The sequence below is a fragment of the Trichechus manatus genome, unplaced genomic scaffold, assembly GCF_000243295.1.
Source record: "Trichechus manatus latirostris isolate Lorelei unplaced genomic scaffold, TriManLat1.0 scaffold00024, whole genome shotgun sequence".
Lineage (NCBI taxonomy): Eukaryota > Metazoa > Chordata > Mammalia > Sirenia > Trichechidae > Trichechus > Trichechus manatus.
Window position 1 is genome coordinate 10,258,362 of NW_004443960.1, and position 15,448 is coordinate 10,273,809.

General features: G+C 46.6%; 1 protein-coding gene across 2 annotated transcripts in view; it reads left to right on the forward strand.

The window, feature by feature from the left end:
- The window catches only part of CLEC16A (C-type lectin domain containing 16A), a 210,759-nt gene that overhangs the window by 19,125 nt on the left and 176,186 nt on the right, over window positions 1–15,448 (forward strand). For both annotated transcript variants that reach the window (XM_004373253.2, XM_023728464.1), the window contains exons 3-6: window positions 3,786–3,919; window positions 8,034–8,182; window positions 12,176–12,281; window positions 14,128–14,251. In XM_004373253.2, the coding sequence (XP_004373310.2) occupies window positions 3,786–3,919; window positions 8,034–8,182; window positions 12,176–12,281; window positions 14,128–14,251 (513 nt within the window). The remainder of the gene's footprint in view (window positions 1–3,785; window positions 3,920–8,033; window positions 8,183–12,175; window positions 12,282–14,127; window positions 14,252–15,448) is intronic.

Sequence of the window (15,448 nt, forward strand, 5' to 3'; positions counted from 1 at the left end):
AAAAAAAAAAAAAAAAACCAAAAAGGCATGCCATTTTCCAGCTTGGCCACTTATAGGATATCCTAATTTTGGGGGTAGCTTTATATTTTCATCAGTAAGGTGGTCTGAGATAAAGCTACTTGTGGAAAATGCAAACTCCTTAAAAGGCAAACCTTCTGTGACACTGGCCATGATCCCCAAAAGGGAAACATGTGAGTAATGAAGTGAAGTGTTGCTTGTAAATGGGACTAGCTTTCTTTAAGGCACCATGGGGAATGAAGAAAAAGATCTTTTTTTGTATCTTGTTTTTGGAAGTGGGAAAAACCCTTGGGGAAATAATCCGAAACTATGTCCCCCTTTACTAGCATGGGCTTTCTTAGTCCCTCTGTAATCTTAGAGAAACTGCTGGAACTCTTACATTCTATCCAACAGAATCCCCAAGAGAGTTGGTTTTTGATAAACTTTCTATTTTAGAATAGTTTTAGATTTACAGAAAAGTTAAAAGCATAGTACAGAGAGTTCCCGTGTACCCCTCACCGGGTTCCCCCACGTTAACATCTTCCTTCACCACGTGCATCTGTCACAGCCCAGAAACTAACTTGGGTACGTAACTATTAACCAAACTCCAGACTTTAATTGGATTTCACCAGTGTTTCCATTATCGTCCTCTTTCCGTTCCAGGACCCCATCCGGGGTAGCACATTGCTTTCGTTGTCATGTGCTTCCGGTCTGCTCTGGTCTGTGATGATTTCCCTGTTTTCTATGACCTTGACAGCTTTGAGGAGTACTGGCCAGGTCTCCTGTAGAAAGACCCCCAATCTGAGTTTGTCTGGGGTTTTTCTCAGGATTATGTTGGGGTTATGAGTTTTGAGAAAGAAGACCACAGAGGTGAAGTGCCTTCTTATCACGTCATGTCAGGGGATACGTGATGTCCACATGACATCAGTAGTGATGTTGACCTAACCACTTGGTTAAAGTGTTTGCCACGTTTCTCCACTGTAAGTTGCTCCTTTTCTCTTCCGCTACACTATACTTTGAGAGTGAGTCAATTATAGCCCACCTTCAGGAGAGTGGGGTATGGGTGGGAATTAAGCTCTACCTCCTGGAGGGAGGAGTATCTACATATCTATGTATATTGCTTGGAATTGTGCATAGAAGATTAGTCTCTTCTCCCGTACTTATTTATGTATTCAATCATTTATTCATATCAGTGTGAACTCATGGATATTTTATTCTCTGGGTTATAATCCAATTCTAAGTTATGTATTTTGTTGCTCAGATCTTTCCAGCCTTGGCCGTTGTAAACTCCTTCTTGTTGACTCCTGTGCCCCTTTAACATGCCCCCATCCTTTTGTTTTTTGAGCACTTCCTGGTACTAAAAGATGCTCCAGGCTCATCTTGTATTTTCCCTCCCCCAACCCCAGAATCAGCCATTTCTCTAAGGAGCCCCCCACTTCTCTAGGGACTTTTTAAAAAATCTAGGCTCCTGGATTTCACGCTAGACCTACTGAGTCGATCTCTGGGGCCAGGTCTAAGTACCAGCATTTTCACAAGTTCCTTTGGCTGCTGTGCCGCAGTGAGTTTGTTGGGTGGTACTTGGGAGCCGCTGACTTACACATCATGAAGTGAAAACCAAACCATCACCCAATGAAGTGAAAACCAAACCAAACCCATTGCCGTTGAGTCGATTACAACTCATAGCGACCCTGTAGGACAGAATAGAGCTGCCCTGTAGGGTTTCCAAGGCTGTAATCTTTATGGAAGCTGTCATGGATTGTATCCCCCAAAATATGTGTCAACTTGGCTAGGCCATGATTCCCAGTATTGTGTGATTGTCCACCATTTTGTCATCTGATGTGATTTTCCTATGTGATGTAAATCCTACCTCTATGATGTTAATCAGGCGGGATTAGAGGCAATTATGTTAATGAGGCAGGACTCAATCTACGGGATTAGATTGTGTTTTAAGTCAGTCTCTTTTGAGATATAAAAGAGAGAAGCAGCAGAGAGACAGGGGGACCTCCTACCACCAAGAATGAAGAACCCGGGGAGGGGAGGGCATCTTTTGGGCTTGGGGTCCCTGAGCTGAGAGGCTTCTCGCCCGGTGAAGACTGATGACAAAGACCTTCCTTCAGAGCCAACAGAGAGAGAGCCTTGCCCTAGAGCTGGCACCCTGAATTCAGACTTCTAGCCTCCTAAGCTGTGAGAGAATAAATTTCTGTTTGTTAAAGCTGTCCACTTGTAGTATTTCTGTTATAGCAGCACTAGATAACTAAGACAGAAGTGAACTGCCACATCTTTCTCCTGTGGAGCAGCTGGTGGGTTCGAACCACTGACCTTTCAGTTTGCAGCTAAGCGCTTAACCACTGCGCCACCAGAGCTCCTTTCCTGAAGGTGAAGGAGGCCGGAATAGGCCAAATGATAGAGATAAGCTGGGGATTAATGTGAACGGCATTGTAGGCAAACCAGCTTCCAGAATTAGAGCTGGAAAAGATTTCAGGGATCTTTTCTAGGCTGTATTTATTCATTTATTCACCCTTGCATGGATTCAGACAAATTCCACAGCACTGAGCAAGTGCCGTACCCAGGATCCTGCCACTGTGGAGCTGACAGGCGAGGGGCGAGAGACGCCCAAAACCACGTCGACCAGCAGACACAAGTCACTGCAGGGATTCCTTCTGAGTCTCCCAAAAAGGAAGTTTGTGGTCTTAGCCTGGATACAGAGAACGCCTAACTAGAAACATTGTTCTCCTTCTTTAAAGAAAGGCGTTAGGGCCTTTGTTTCTTTTTCAAGATTAAAAGAAGCAACGTGCCTCGGAGGCTGCAGGCAGATAGGTGCTCTATTCGGAGCGAGAAAGGTACACAAACACACCTGGAGACTGGCTAGGGGCCACGACACATCAGCACCTTCGTGTTTCCTCCCAGTTCTTTTTCCCCATCTGTGGAAACTACAAAAACTTGACAGTTTGGAAACAAAAACTCTTTAATATTCAGTATTATCTCACCCCTTTGCAGAGAATTCCAGTTTGTTTTTAAACCTTGAAAGATGAGAAGAGCAAAGGGAAGAGGCTAGTAAGTACCTTCATTTCCTGTGGCTGCCGTTAGAGACTAGGTGGCATATAACAGCAGAATGTATTCTCTCCCAGCTCGGGAGCCAGAAGTCTGAAGTCAGGGCGTGGGCAGGACCGTGCTCTCCGGAAGGCTCTAGGGGAGAATCTGTTCCATGCCTTTCTCCTCACTTGTGGTGTTGCCAGCATTCCTTGGTGCTCCGCGGCTGTGGATGTATCACTCCAGTCCCTGCCTCTGTCTTCACACGGCCTTCTTTCCCGTGTGTCTGTGTATCTCTTACAAGGACACCAGTTGGATTGGATTGGGGCCCACCCTAATCTGATGTGACCTCGTCTTTACTTGATTATACATCTTCAAAGACCCTATTTCCATACAAAGTCACAGACATGGTACTGGGGCTTAGGACTTTTAACATATCTTTTTGGGGGACACAATTCAACCCATAACAGTAAAGAAAATAAGGAAATAAAGCCTTCAGTGGAAAAATGCGGCTTGTCAAGATTACATAGATGAGTGTGCAGTCATTTAAAGCTTGGGGGGGATGCATTTTAGCGGTGATGGAAGATGGCATTGTGGGATGGATAGTGTGGAAGCCGAGGGCATGCAGGTGGTGTGATCTAGCTCCTCTGCGGATGCTTCCAGGGTGGGGGGCCTTCACACATGTGCCCTGTGTGTAACCAGAGGACGAATTGCCACGCATGGAAAGCAAACCGCTGACTCTCCTGTTCTCTCCCCAGCTTTTTCCTGGAGAAGAACATGTTTGTTTTCTTCTTGAACATCCTGCGGCAGAAATCGGGTCGCTACGTGTGTGTTCAGCTGCTGCAAACCTTGAACATCCTCTTTGAGAATATCAGTCACGAGACCTCGCTCTGTAAGCACACGTTCCTTGACCTTGACCCTGAGCTGCTGTGCGTCTGCAGCGTGTAGTTTTGCATCGTGTTCGTGTTGGTTTTTGAATGTGTGTTTACTGCGTTCATCTCTGCGTGGTGGGCACTGTGAAGGGCTAAGAGAGGGCTCCCCTCTTCTGAGTGCTTTCTGGGAGTGTTTGTATTTCTTTCTGATAACTTATTAAAGAAGTGGGGTCCCTGCATAGTCAGCCAATGGAATAAGCATTAGAAGAAGCAGGATAAGGAAGAACTTGCCCAAAAAACATACAAATGGCATGAGCTTTGGCGGCTGACACCCCTGGTTCAGACCCAGCTCCCCGACTCGTGAGGGCGTGACTTGAGCTTATCACTGGCCTGCACTGAGCCCCAGTTTCTTCATTTGTAACAACTACCCTGAGAGGCAGGTGCTGTTGGACCCTCATTATAACACTGAGTCTGAGTCACTGCCCCCTGGTTACAGGCAAGATGAGAATAGAGAAAGGCTTTCGGCTCCAGTGAGTTTAGCTCAGTGGTTCTCAACTCGGGGGCAATGGTACCCGCCCCCCCTCACCGGGGACATGTGGCATTTGTGGAAACAATGTCACTATCTGGTGACGGGCATACTACTGGCATCTGGTGGGTAGAGGCCAGAGATGCTGCTAAACATCCTACAATGCACAAGACAGCCCCCACATCAAAGAATTTTCTAGTCCAAAATGCCAGTAGCCCTGACATTGAGAAACTCTGGTTTAGCTCCTTATCCTCTGTGCTCGACCACTAGCTTTATTTCAAGATGATTAAAGCAAGCCCCAGGCCTTACCTGTAAGAAGTAGGAAGGAGAAGACAAGTGGCCGAATGGCAATATCAAAGGCAGGTGTGAATAAAAGATCCTGATGGGCAGAGGTAGAGGTGGTGGCATTCCTCCTGAGGGCCAGAGGGGAGGGGGCAAGAGCTGCTGAACTGTGGCTCTTGGAAGTAGCCACTAGGTGGTGGTGCTGTCTCAGGAGCTGTCTCTTACAATGCCTGACGAATAGGGATTGATGCGTGTTCTCCCATGGTTTCCCTTGTTATCAGCGTCTTGTTACGCTGGATCCGAAAGAGCGCAGTTTCTGAAAACTCAGACCAGACTGAGTCCACGGCCAGTTCTACCATGTGCTCCCCATGTGTGCTCCAGGTAGTTAGTTCTCTAGTCTGCAGCTTCTGTATCTGTAAAGTGGAGAACATACTAGTACACTGGGTTAGAGTTGTTTGAGGATTCCGTGTGATAGCACGTGTGCAGAGTTAGCACTGGGCCTGGCAGATGGGAATATTCAGTAGCGTTAATTACTTAAAATTAAACATCCAACATTCCCCCACATGTCTGCTCTCTGGTAACCTTTTCGGAGCTCAGCAAAGCTCAGGGCTACTGGATTAAAGATGGGGTCTGGAGTGATAAAAACGGCTTTTGGAGGATGTTTCTGGATCGCATGACTTTTCTTGGACTGAAAACTGTGCCCTGCCACAAGAAGCAGAGGCAGATGCCACTGGCTTCCTGGAGGATTCACCAGAGCGCTTTTCTAACCCCTGCCAAAGCAGCCGCAGGCGCTGACTGTTTACAAAACTCGGATGTGCAGGGGATGAGAAGGAAGGATAGATAACCTTTGTTTCTAGCTTTATTTTCTAATCATAGTCCTCATTGTAAAAAACAAAACAAAACAACAACAAAACCAAAAAATCAAACATTATTAAAATACAGAAAGTAAAAGTTCCTCTTGCTCTCCCCTTAGCAGTTCAGTGTACACGGACGTTTGTGCAGATGGCTTTATTTTATTTTTTCCCAACCTGTATCTTAGGTCTATTCATTGTCTGTTATGTGTCTCTGCCTAGGTTGGTTTAAGAGCTGCATCTGGCTGTCCCTCCATTTTTTTAGCCTGACCGATGGGCATTTAGGTGGTTTCCAGTTTTTCATTATTACAAGTCGCCTTTTCATGAATGCACCTGCTGTCTGTTGGGTTTGGTGACCTAGGTGACAGAAGGCCCAAGAGACTGAGGTAACTTACAGACTCCTGGGTTTATTATAAAAGGATACCACAGGAAGTCAGCCACACAGTGAGGGGGTAGTAGAAAAATCCCAGCCGAATAATAGAGGCACTCCGCGGCCCCCAGGGTGCTTGCACCACCCACAGAGTCCTCTCTTGGAGGCCCTGGAAAAGTCCCCTGTGGGGAGTGGATGGAACTTAGGGCCGCTCCAGCTCCACAGTGCAGCTGGGGGCTCACATTCACAGGCCCAGAGCGGCAGCAGCCAGCATGAGCGCTTGTGTGTCTGGTGCACAGAAGGCACTTGCCAGTCATAGCCGGGCTCAACAAAACATCCCACCAGTCCCTTCCACCAGCCCACTTGTCCCCAAGCATAGCCAGAATGGTATAGAATGGGGAAACAAGGTTGTCTAGGCACCGGAATCACCTGGGCTGCTTGTTACCAGTTAAGATTCTAGGTGCATAAATAAATTGTGGACGATTCAAAGAATGCAGTACTACCTAGCCAAAAAAAAGGAGTGAACTACTACCACTAAACACAGCAAAATGGGTAACTCTCAGACATGGTGATGAGTGGCAGAAGCCAGACCAGAAGCAAGCATATTGTACGACGGCATTTATGTGAACTTCAAGAACAGGCACAACGAATCTAGGTGACAGAGTCAGGGTAGAGTTGCCTGTGGAGTGGGGGCATTGACTGGGTAGAGGCATGAAGGAGCCTTCTGGGGAGCTGGAAACGCACTGTGTCCAATCTGGGTGGGGCTTACACAGTGTGTGGATGGGAAAATCCATCACACTGCACACTTAAGATTCGTGAGACAGATGTGTATGTATATGTATGCATGTGTGTACTTAAGATATAGGTATATTTTCGCATATATCAAGCTGACCCTCTACCAAGTATGATGTCCTTCTCCAGGGACTGGTCCCTTCTGATAACATGTCCAAAGTACGTGAGATGAAGTCTCGCCATCCTTGCTTCTAAGGAGCATTCTGGCTGTACTTCTCCCAAGACAGATTTGTTTGTTCTTCTGGCAGTCCATGGAATATTCAGTATTCTTCACCAGCACTATAATTCAAAGGCATCTATTCTTCGGTCTTCCTTATTCATTGTCCAGCTTTCGCATGCATATGAGGCGTTTGAAAATACCATGGTTTGGGTCAGGCACACCTTAGTCCTCAAGGTGACATCTTTGCTTTTTAACACTTTAAGCAGGCCTTTTGCAGCAGATTTGTCCAATGGTCATCTAGTAGCCAGCAGATGCAGCATTAAGCTCTGTTTTCCAGCTTCCCTTGCCTGGTTGAAACTCTTGCCCCACAGGTCTTGCGTTTCCCCAGGGCTGCTCTCCAGTTGGCCTCAGTGACCCAGGCCCTCACCACCCACTTTTTATTGTTGACCCCCGTTGGTGACATCAGGCCTGAGTTCGATTTCTGTCTCTGCCACTTACTTTCGCTGTGTCCTTGGGCAAGTTATTCAACCACTCTGAGCTCTTTTTACTCACCTCCAAAATAGGAAGAATGTGAACTATGCTGCAGTATCATCATGACAATGAATTACAGTGGGAAGCCCTTGGCCCAGCGCCACCGCCGCTGTATCGTAGGGCTCAGCATAGGGGGGCCTGTGTGAAATGTTGCTATATAAGGAGAGAGGAAACATGTGTGGCCCATTTTGGCATTCAGGGATGATGATGTGATTTTTTGTGGCAAAATGGGGCGGCTTTTTATAGAACAGTGCTTTTTACCCTCATCTGTGGGTGGTTTATGAACATGCCCACGTACCCGCTAACCTCCCCACCCTGGCTCTGTGTTGAATGTTGCCAACAATGAAACCAAAACGTTCAAGTGTTTTTTCTGTTTGGTGGCGGCTGGGGGGCCTTTCTCTGGTATTGCCTTTGAACTACCTAGTGACTATGTATAGATGATTTCTTTTCTGGGTAAAGAGGAAGCTGCTCTCTGTTAGCTGGTTTAATCCCAACAGCCCAGGAGCCCAGTTGGTTCAGAATCATTAATATGGTCATCTACTTGTTATCTAACGTTCTTTGCCTATCTTTATGGCCACCATGAGTTAACCTGTCTGTTTTGCTTTTTTCTCCCTCCTTCTAGATTATTTACTCTCTAATAATTACGTAAATTCTATCATTGTCCATAAGTTTGACTTTTCCGACGAGGAGATTATGGCATATTATATATCGTTCCTGAAAACACTTTCGTTAAAACTCAACAACCACACTGTCCATTTCTTTTACAATGAGGTGAGTAACTGCCGAGGGGGGGGGGCACCCTGGGGGGTGAAGCTCGCCAGCCGTAGCAGCACCGTGTAGGGTCTGGGCAGCCTTGTGTCGTTGACGAAGCCATTATGTGTCTGCTATTGCATGATTTTCTCAGCAACGCTGGTTGGCATGCTTACAGTTTTTTTTTTTTTTTTTTAGTTTGACAAATTACCTCTCCATTTTTAATGTAACATTCAATTTGTGCCACCTGAGAGCAAGGAGAAGAAATGCCTGGACTTTTTGACTTGGGATAGTGTTGGAAAAACAGTGGGAAGAACAGGAACTTTTTTTCTTTGTGGGAAGAACAGGAACTTGAGTCAGGCCCAGCTTTGCTACTTCCCTGCTGTGTGACCCTAGGGAAGTCCCGGTTCCTCTCTGAGCCTCAGCTTCCTCATCTGGAAAATGCGGGATACTAATACAGTACAACCTGTGAAAGCCGGGACCCGTGTAAGGCGGAAACCTGTCCGAGAAGGACAACTCAAATATTTTCCACTAAAATGAGCAATAGAAAAGTGGTAAGACTGCACCCTGTCAAAGGGGGAAAAGTTGTGAGACCCAGAAAAACAAGGCAGTCCTACTGAGTTCCTGCTCTCACAGGTTTCACTGTGTATACCTTGCAGGATTTTTCAGTGATTGAATGACATGAGATGGTGTTCTCAAAGCACCTTGTGTCTGCCTGCCTCCTGAAATGTAGCCATCGCTATCCTTTGCATGCTTATGTCCCTGGTGTTCCTTAGGAGAATTATTAACCGCTTAAATGAATGGCTGCTGCTTTCACCCTGGAATGCACCAGACAGTTCAGAGGAGCTTAAGCAATGAGACCAGTTTATTTCACATACCAAAAAGTACCTCTGCCGGCTGTCCTGGGCTGGTTCATCCTGTGGCTCAACCCACACCATCAAGGACCTGGACTTTCCCATCTTCTTGTTCTCCTCACCATACAGTTGGCATCTTCCTCAGGCTCAACCCCACATGGTCTCAGGATGGCTGCAGCAGCTCCAAACACCACATACTCACATGCCACCACCGAAAAGCCTGAGGAGATCATTTCCCTTCCTGTGTCCCTTTTTAACTTCCAAACAACTTTCCCGGAAGCCTCCCAGCAGACTTCCTGTCATGTCTCCCTGGTCTGAATCCCCTCACCTTTGTCTCTCAGTGTGTCAGGAACTTGGGAGCGGCTTGGCAGGGAAAACCTAGCTTGGTCTTTCATGAGGCTGTAGTTATCTGAGGCTGGGCCAGGGTTGAAGGATCTCCTCCCTCACATGGCTGGCCAGCTGCGGGGAGCCCTCAGTTCCTTTTGCGTGGGTATCTCTGTGGGGCTGCTTGAGTGACTCGTGACTCACAGCACGGTGCAGGCTTCCCTCCAAGTGGGTGATCCAAGAGACCTGGGCAGGCTGCAGTGTCTTTCATTACCTAGCCTCAGAAGTCAGGCACCATCACTTCCTCCATATTCTTTTGGTCACATAGGCTAGCCCTCATTCAGTGCAGGAGAGGACGACACAGTGCGTGCGTACAGAAGGTGAGGCTCGCTGGGGCCCTTTTGGAGGCCAGCTAGCATGCAGCCATGTGGTATTTGTGGGCCAGTGTCTTCTTCAGGTTAGCAGTCACGTAGGCTGGGCAGTCAGACTGTATTCCCACACGTATTCTCCGAGTTTGGGCCTAATCCATCCCGATAGGATGTGGCAGCAGTACCCTGGTCCTCTGAAGAAATATTAGCCACAAAATGTGTGGCCATTTTTAAAATTAATATCGCGTGGCCCAGTATGTGGCACATTGTAGGTGCTCAGTAGTTATGTCCAGGAAACAAATGAGTGATTTGTTCCCAAGGCTCTCCTGGGTGGAAGAAAACCCACCTGTGAGGTAGAGATCAGAGAGATGGCTGGGTTCTCCCTCCACTCACGTGTGGCCGGGCTTGTGTGCACCCAGCGGGGGGTGGGCGCCGGGGTTCCGTGTACCCGGTGGGGAGGCAGGCATAGGGGTTCTGTGTACCTGGCAGGGGGTGGGGCAGGCACAGGGGTTCCGTGCACCTGGCAGGGGCGCAGACGCTGGGGTTCTGGGGCCAGAGTGATGCTTCTGGAAGAACATCCTGCTGTCATCAGAGGAGTGTAGGGCACCTCATTTTTGAGGTGGGCTTGGTTTCCTCTTTTATGTGGGCTAGTATAGTAGCTACCACTTGTTAAGTGCGTACTTGACTTTTAGTAGTCAAGGTGGCGTTGTCCGCATTGGACAGTTGTCACTTTGAGCCTCTACTTCCCCGTAGCCAGTATCTTAGTCACCTAGTGTTGCCATAGACAGAAACACCACCAGTGTGTGGCTTTAAAGGACAGAAGTTTATTCCCTCACAGCTCTAGAGGCTGAAAGTCCAAATCCGGGTCTCGGCCCTGTAGATACCTTCTGTGGCCTCTCTCCTGGATTCTGGTGTCTGCCTGCAATCTTTGATGTTCCTTTGCTTATAGATGGGCCCTCACTGACATCTTAGTTATCTAGTGCTGCTGTAACACAAGTGGATGGCTTTAACAAACAGAAATTCTCTCACAGTCTAGGAGGCTAGAAGTCCGAATTCAGGGTGCCAGCTCCAGGAGAAGGCTTTCTCTGTCAGCTCTGGGGGAAGGGCCTTGTCATCAGTCCTCCCCCCACCCCATCCCGGTCAAGGAGCTTCTCAGCTCAGGGACCCTGGGTCCAAAGGATGCGCTAGTCTCCTAGCTCTTGTTTCTTGGTGGTAGGAGGTCCCCCTGTCTCTCTACTCACTTCTCTCTTTTATATCTCAAAAGAGATTGACTGAAAATACAATCTAATCTTGTAGATTGAGTCCTGCCTCATTAACATAACTGCCTCTATTCCTGCCTCATTCACATCATAGAGGTGGGATTTACAACACATAGGAAAGTCATATCAGATGACAAAATGGTGGACAATCATACAATACTGGGAATCATGGCCTAGCCAAGTTGACACACATTTTTTGGAGATACAATTCAATCCATAACACATGGCATATGCCTTCCCCGTGTGTGTGTGTCTGTGTCTGTTCTGCTTGTTTATAACTCAGAACTGGTTAGGTTTAGGACCCACCCTCCACTGGTATGACCTCATCAGCATGGCAAAAGGAAACCCCTATTCCCAAACAGGTACAGGCGCCAGGACTCCAATAACATATTTTAGAATTGCACAATTCAACCTATAACAGCCAGTTAGGAAGGGCTGGTGTATAGGCTGATGGTCACTGCCTCTCCTACATGGCCTTGAACGCCCTTAAAGCTCATGCCTCCCCTCCTTCCCCAATCCTGAGCGCTACAGAAAAATTGGCCGCAAGAGGGCAGCAGAGCACGCCACTCTGTGGCTCTGGGCTCAGATCCTGATGAACTTTTCCCTGAGGCTCAGACCGTGGTTTTCTCTGGTTCTGAACCGTTTTGGTCGTCTCTCTTTAGAGTCATAAGATTCCTGGGACCCTCTTCCTCCCTGAAAATGTTTACATTTTTAGTATTTCCAAATAGAGAAATATATCATAGCTAAAAGAGATTAACTTTAGTAAAACCTTATACCATTTGCCTTTTATTAGTTGAAACAGCAGCTAACGGTAACAGCATTATTACTGAGTGCTTATTAGGGGTCAGGCACTAGGGTAAGCCCTGTTCCTGAAATGATATTAATTCTAACCACCAAGAAGTAGGTATTATCCTTATTTATAGATGAGTAAACTAAAGCTTGGAAATGCTACGTCACACAGCTAAGAAATGGGAGAGCAGATTATGAACCCAGTCCTTATGTTGTGGATCCCTTTCTGTTTTCAATCTGGTCCTGCCTCCATGCTGGGATCTGCAGTCCCCCTTCCCGTGTCCCCCATGGGGAATGAACCACTGGCTTAAGGGTCACATCCGTGGCATTTTTGGGCCTGATAGAATTCAGAAAGTTGGGGTGGGGGGCAGGCCTCTCTTATCGGCTTGTAACTTGTTTCTGATACTCTTTATGTTTTAGCACACTAACGACTTTGCCCTGTACACAGAAGCCATCAAATTTTTTAATCACCCCGAAAGCATGGTTAGAATTGCTGTAAGAACCATAACCTTGAACGTCTACAAAGGTGAGTTTCCTCACGAGCTCGTGCCTCATCTGTGCTCGCTCTCCTGTGCCTCTGCATACATTTCTCCGGAGACGACTAGGGAGCTAGTTCATTATAAGCTGTGATTGCTTGTCTCATAGAAGGCTGGTAACCGTCGAGCATTTAGCTGGCCTTGCATAGGTTTTATACCACTGACTTCCATGTGTACACATGGTGATAGAAGTAGTGATGTCCTCAGAGAGGCACAAGTGGGATTCGGAGCAACCACATTACACGGTCAAACCTGTGAAAGCCGGAACCTGTGCAAGGCAGACGCCTGTCAGAGGAGGGCAACTCAAATATTTTCCATTAAAATGAATGATAGAAAAGTGGTAAGACTGCACCCTGTCAAAGGAGGAAAACTTGTGAGACCCGGAAAAAGAAGGCAGTCCCACTGAATTCCGGCTCTTGCAGGTTTCACTGTAGTTAGATAAAGCAAAAAAAATCAAACCGGTTGCTGTCGAGTTGATAAAGTTGCCTTTTAAATGTTAGATTTTGACTTTGTGTTTTGGCTTGTGAAATATACTTCAGTACAGCTAGGAGGTATTTATCTTTAAATAATATATAAAGGCAGTTTGTGTCACAAACAGCAGGGGGCAATACTGCATTCTCAACCAGCTGCAGAGCCCAGCACTAACAAATTCCTGCTGTCTTTCAAGAGGTGCTTAATCCCCAAAACATTGGCTGCAGGAGAAAATCCTTCAGATGCAAGTTTCCCAAGCAGGAGTTGTCCTCCATGGCATTGCCTTGAAAGTCCTCTGCCTGATGCTGGGGCTGTTTTCCCTGTAGTCACCACTCTAGCTAGGACTCTGTATTTTCAGGAATCAAAGGCCTTTGACTATGACATGTTTGGGTGTTACTACTTGAGGACCCCCACTGGGGGTGGGGGTTCACCCCAGCTGAGTTCTAGAATTGAATTAAATTTAAGAATCTTTCTCAGAACCCACCCAGAGGTCGCAAACTCGGGGCCTGATGGCCGAATATGGCCTTCAGCCATGTTTTAATTTGGCTTAGGTGGTTTTTTTGGGGAAAACAAAAAAAGTATAGTTGCCAGTATTTTTAAATTGGGAGATCTTGCATAAGAATCTGGATTTCCGACTTGAAAATGTGTAGATTTGGCTGCCCTGACCCCACAGCCCTGCAGGGCAGTGATCAGCTTGTGCTGAGCAGCTGCCCCCTCTGGGGTCCAGGCCCCGGCTCCCCAGTTCACACGCTGGGCCTGCCAGCTTCGTGCACTGAGTCCTCAGTCAATCCCGCAGGCTTCTGAGATTGCGACCGTGGTCCACACTGAGGTTCTGCTGCCTTCTGCTCTCTGTTTTCTCTTGTTCTCTCCTAACTTGAGTCTTTCTGTTTAGATGCCCCCGCCCTAGCTCCTATCCCTCTGAGAAGTGTCTCATCACCCCAGTTCCTAACCCTGTTAACTGTTGTCTGTTTTTGCCTCTCCTTCAATGACGATTCCTGTGTTCCTTATTCCAGTGTCATGTAAGTTATTAACCTCTGGTTTTCTGCTTTCTTAACTTATCCTTTTATGTAAATACAGGAAACTTGCTTGAGAACGGTCTAGTTTTTATCATAGACTCTTTAGTGCGCTATTAATGGTTAGTCCAATTAATGTATCTTAGTAATTATAAAAACAGCATCAGAACTGCCTTGATAAGTACAGTTTTATGAATAAGATAAACATTTTCAAGTATTTCCAGGAAAGACAGAAAAGATTCAGGCTGATAGTAAAGGGCTTTTTCTTTGTGGTTTTTTTTTTTTTTTTAAACTCCCCCAAGTTATTTTTGGTAGCTTGACTTTTTTTTTTCCCCTTCGTGAATTTTCTCAGTGGATAACCAGGCCATGCTGCACTATATCAGAGATAAAACTGCCGTTCCTTACTTCTCCAATTTGGTTTGGTTCATCGGGAGCCACGTGATCGAACTTGATAACTGTGTGCAGACGGATGAGGAGTAAGTGACCTTCCCTGGTTCTTAGTAGGTAGACACAGTGGTTAGGGGAGAATTTGGTTTTCAGTAAGGAAACATAAGCACTAGAACAAAACTTACTACCTGTGCATAGGCAGAGTATGGACTTCATACATTAAAAGGCTCTACCCACTGGTTTATAACAGTGGAAAGTTGGAAACAACTCAAGTGCCTCATAGAAGGGACGAGGGTCAATAAGTGTGGCACACCCATAAACGGTGTACACATTACTAAAACCAAACCAAACCAAACTCATTGCTGTCAAGTCGATTCTGACTCATAGTGACTGACCCCAGAGTGGAACTGCCCTCATAGGGTTTCCAAGGCTGTAATCTTTACGGAAGCAGATGGCCAAATCTATCTCCTGCGGAGCAGCTGGTGGGTTCAAACTGACCCATTACTAGGCAGCTGATAAAATGGTTAAGATGATCTGTTAACTGGGGAAAGGATTTAAAAAAAAAAAGTGGACTATCCATACGTGGACTATTATTCGTCAATAAAAAGGAGTAGAGTACTGACACCTGCTACAACATGGACGGAGCTTGCAAACATCCTGAGTGAAGGAAGCCAGACATAAAGGGCCACACATCGTATGATTCCATTTGTAGGAAATGCCCAAAATAGGAAAATCTATAGAGACAGAAAGATTAGTGGTTGCCTAGAGCTCGGGGGAGATTGTAGGGGGGGAAATGGGGAGCAGCTGCTAATGAGTATCATGTGTAATGAAAATGTTCTAAAATTGATTGTGGTGATGTTGCTCAACTCTGTGAAGATGTTGAAAGTCAATGAATTGTACACTCTAAATAGGTGGATTTTATGGTGTGTGAATTATATTGCAGTAAATTTTGTCTGTTAAAAAAAAGAAAGAAAAGAAAAGATTAAGATGGTGATTCTTGTCCCTAGAGTGATGAATAGAAACCCCAGGGCAAGATTTCTCAACCTCGGCACTATTCAGAATTGACTCAACGGCAGCGGAGTTGGGGTTTAATTCTGTGTTGTGGGGGGGCTGTCCTGTGCATTGTAGGATGTTTAGCAGCATCTTTGGCCTCTACCCACTAGATGCCAGTAGCAACCCCTCACCCCCAGTTGTGACAACCACAGCTAGCCCATTCATTGCCAGATGTCCCCTGGGAGGCAAACTGGCCCCCGTTGAGAACTCTTGCCCCAGTGTGAGAGCTTTGC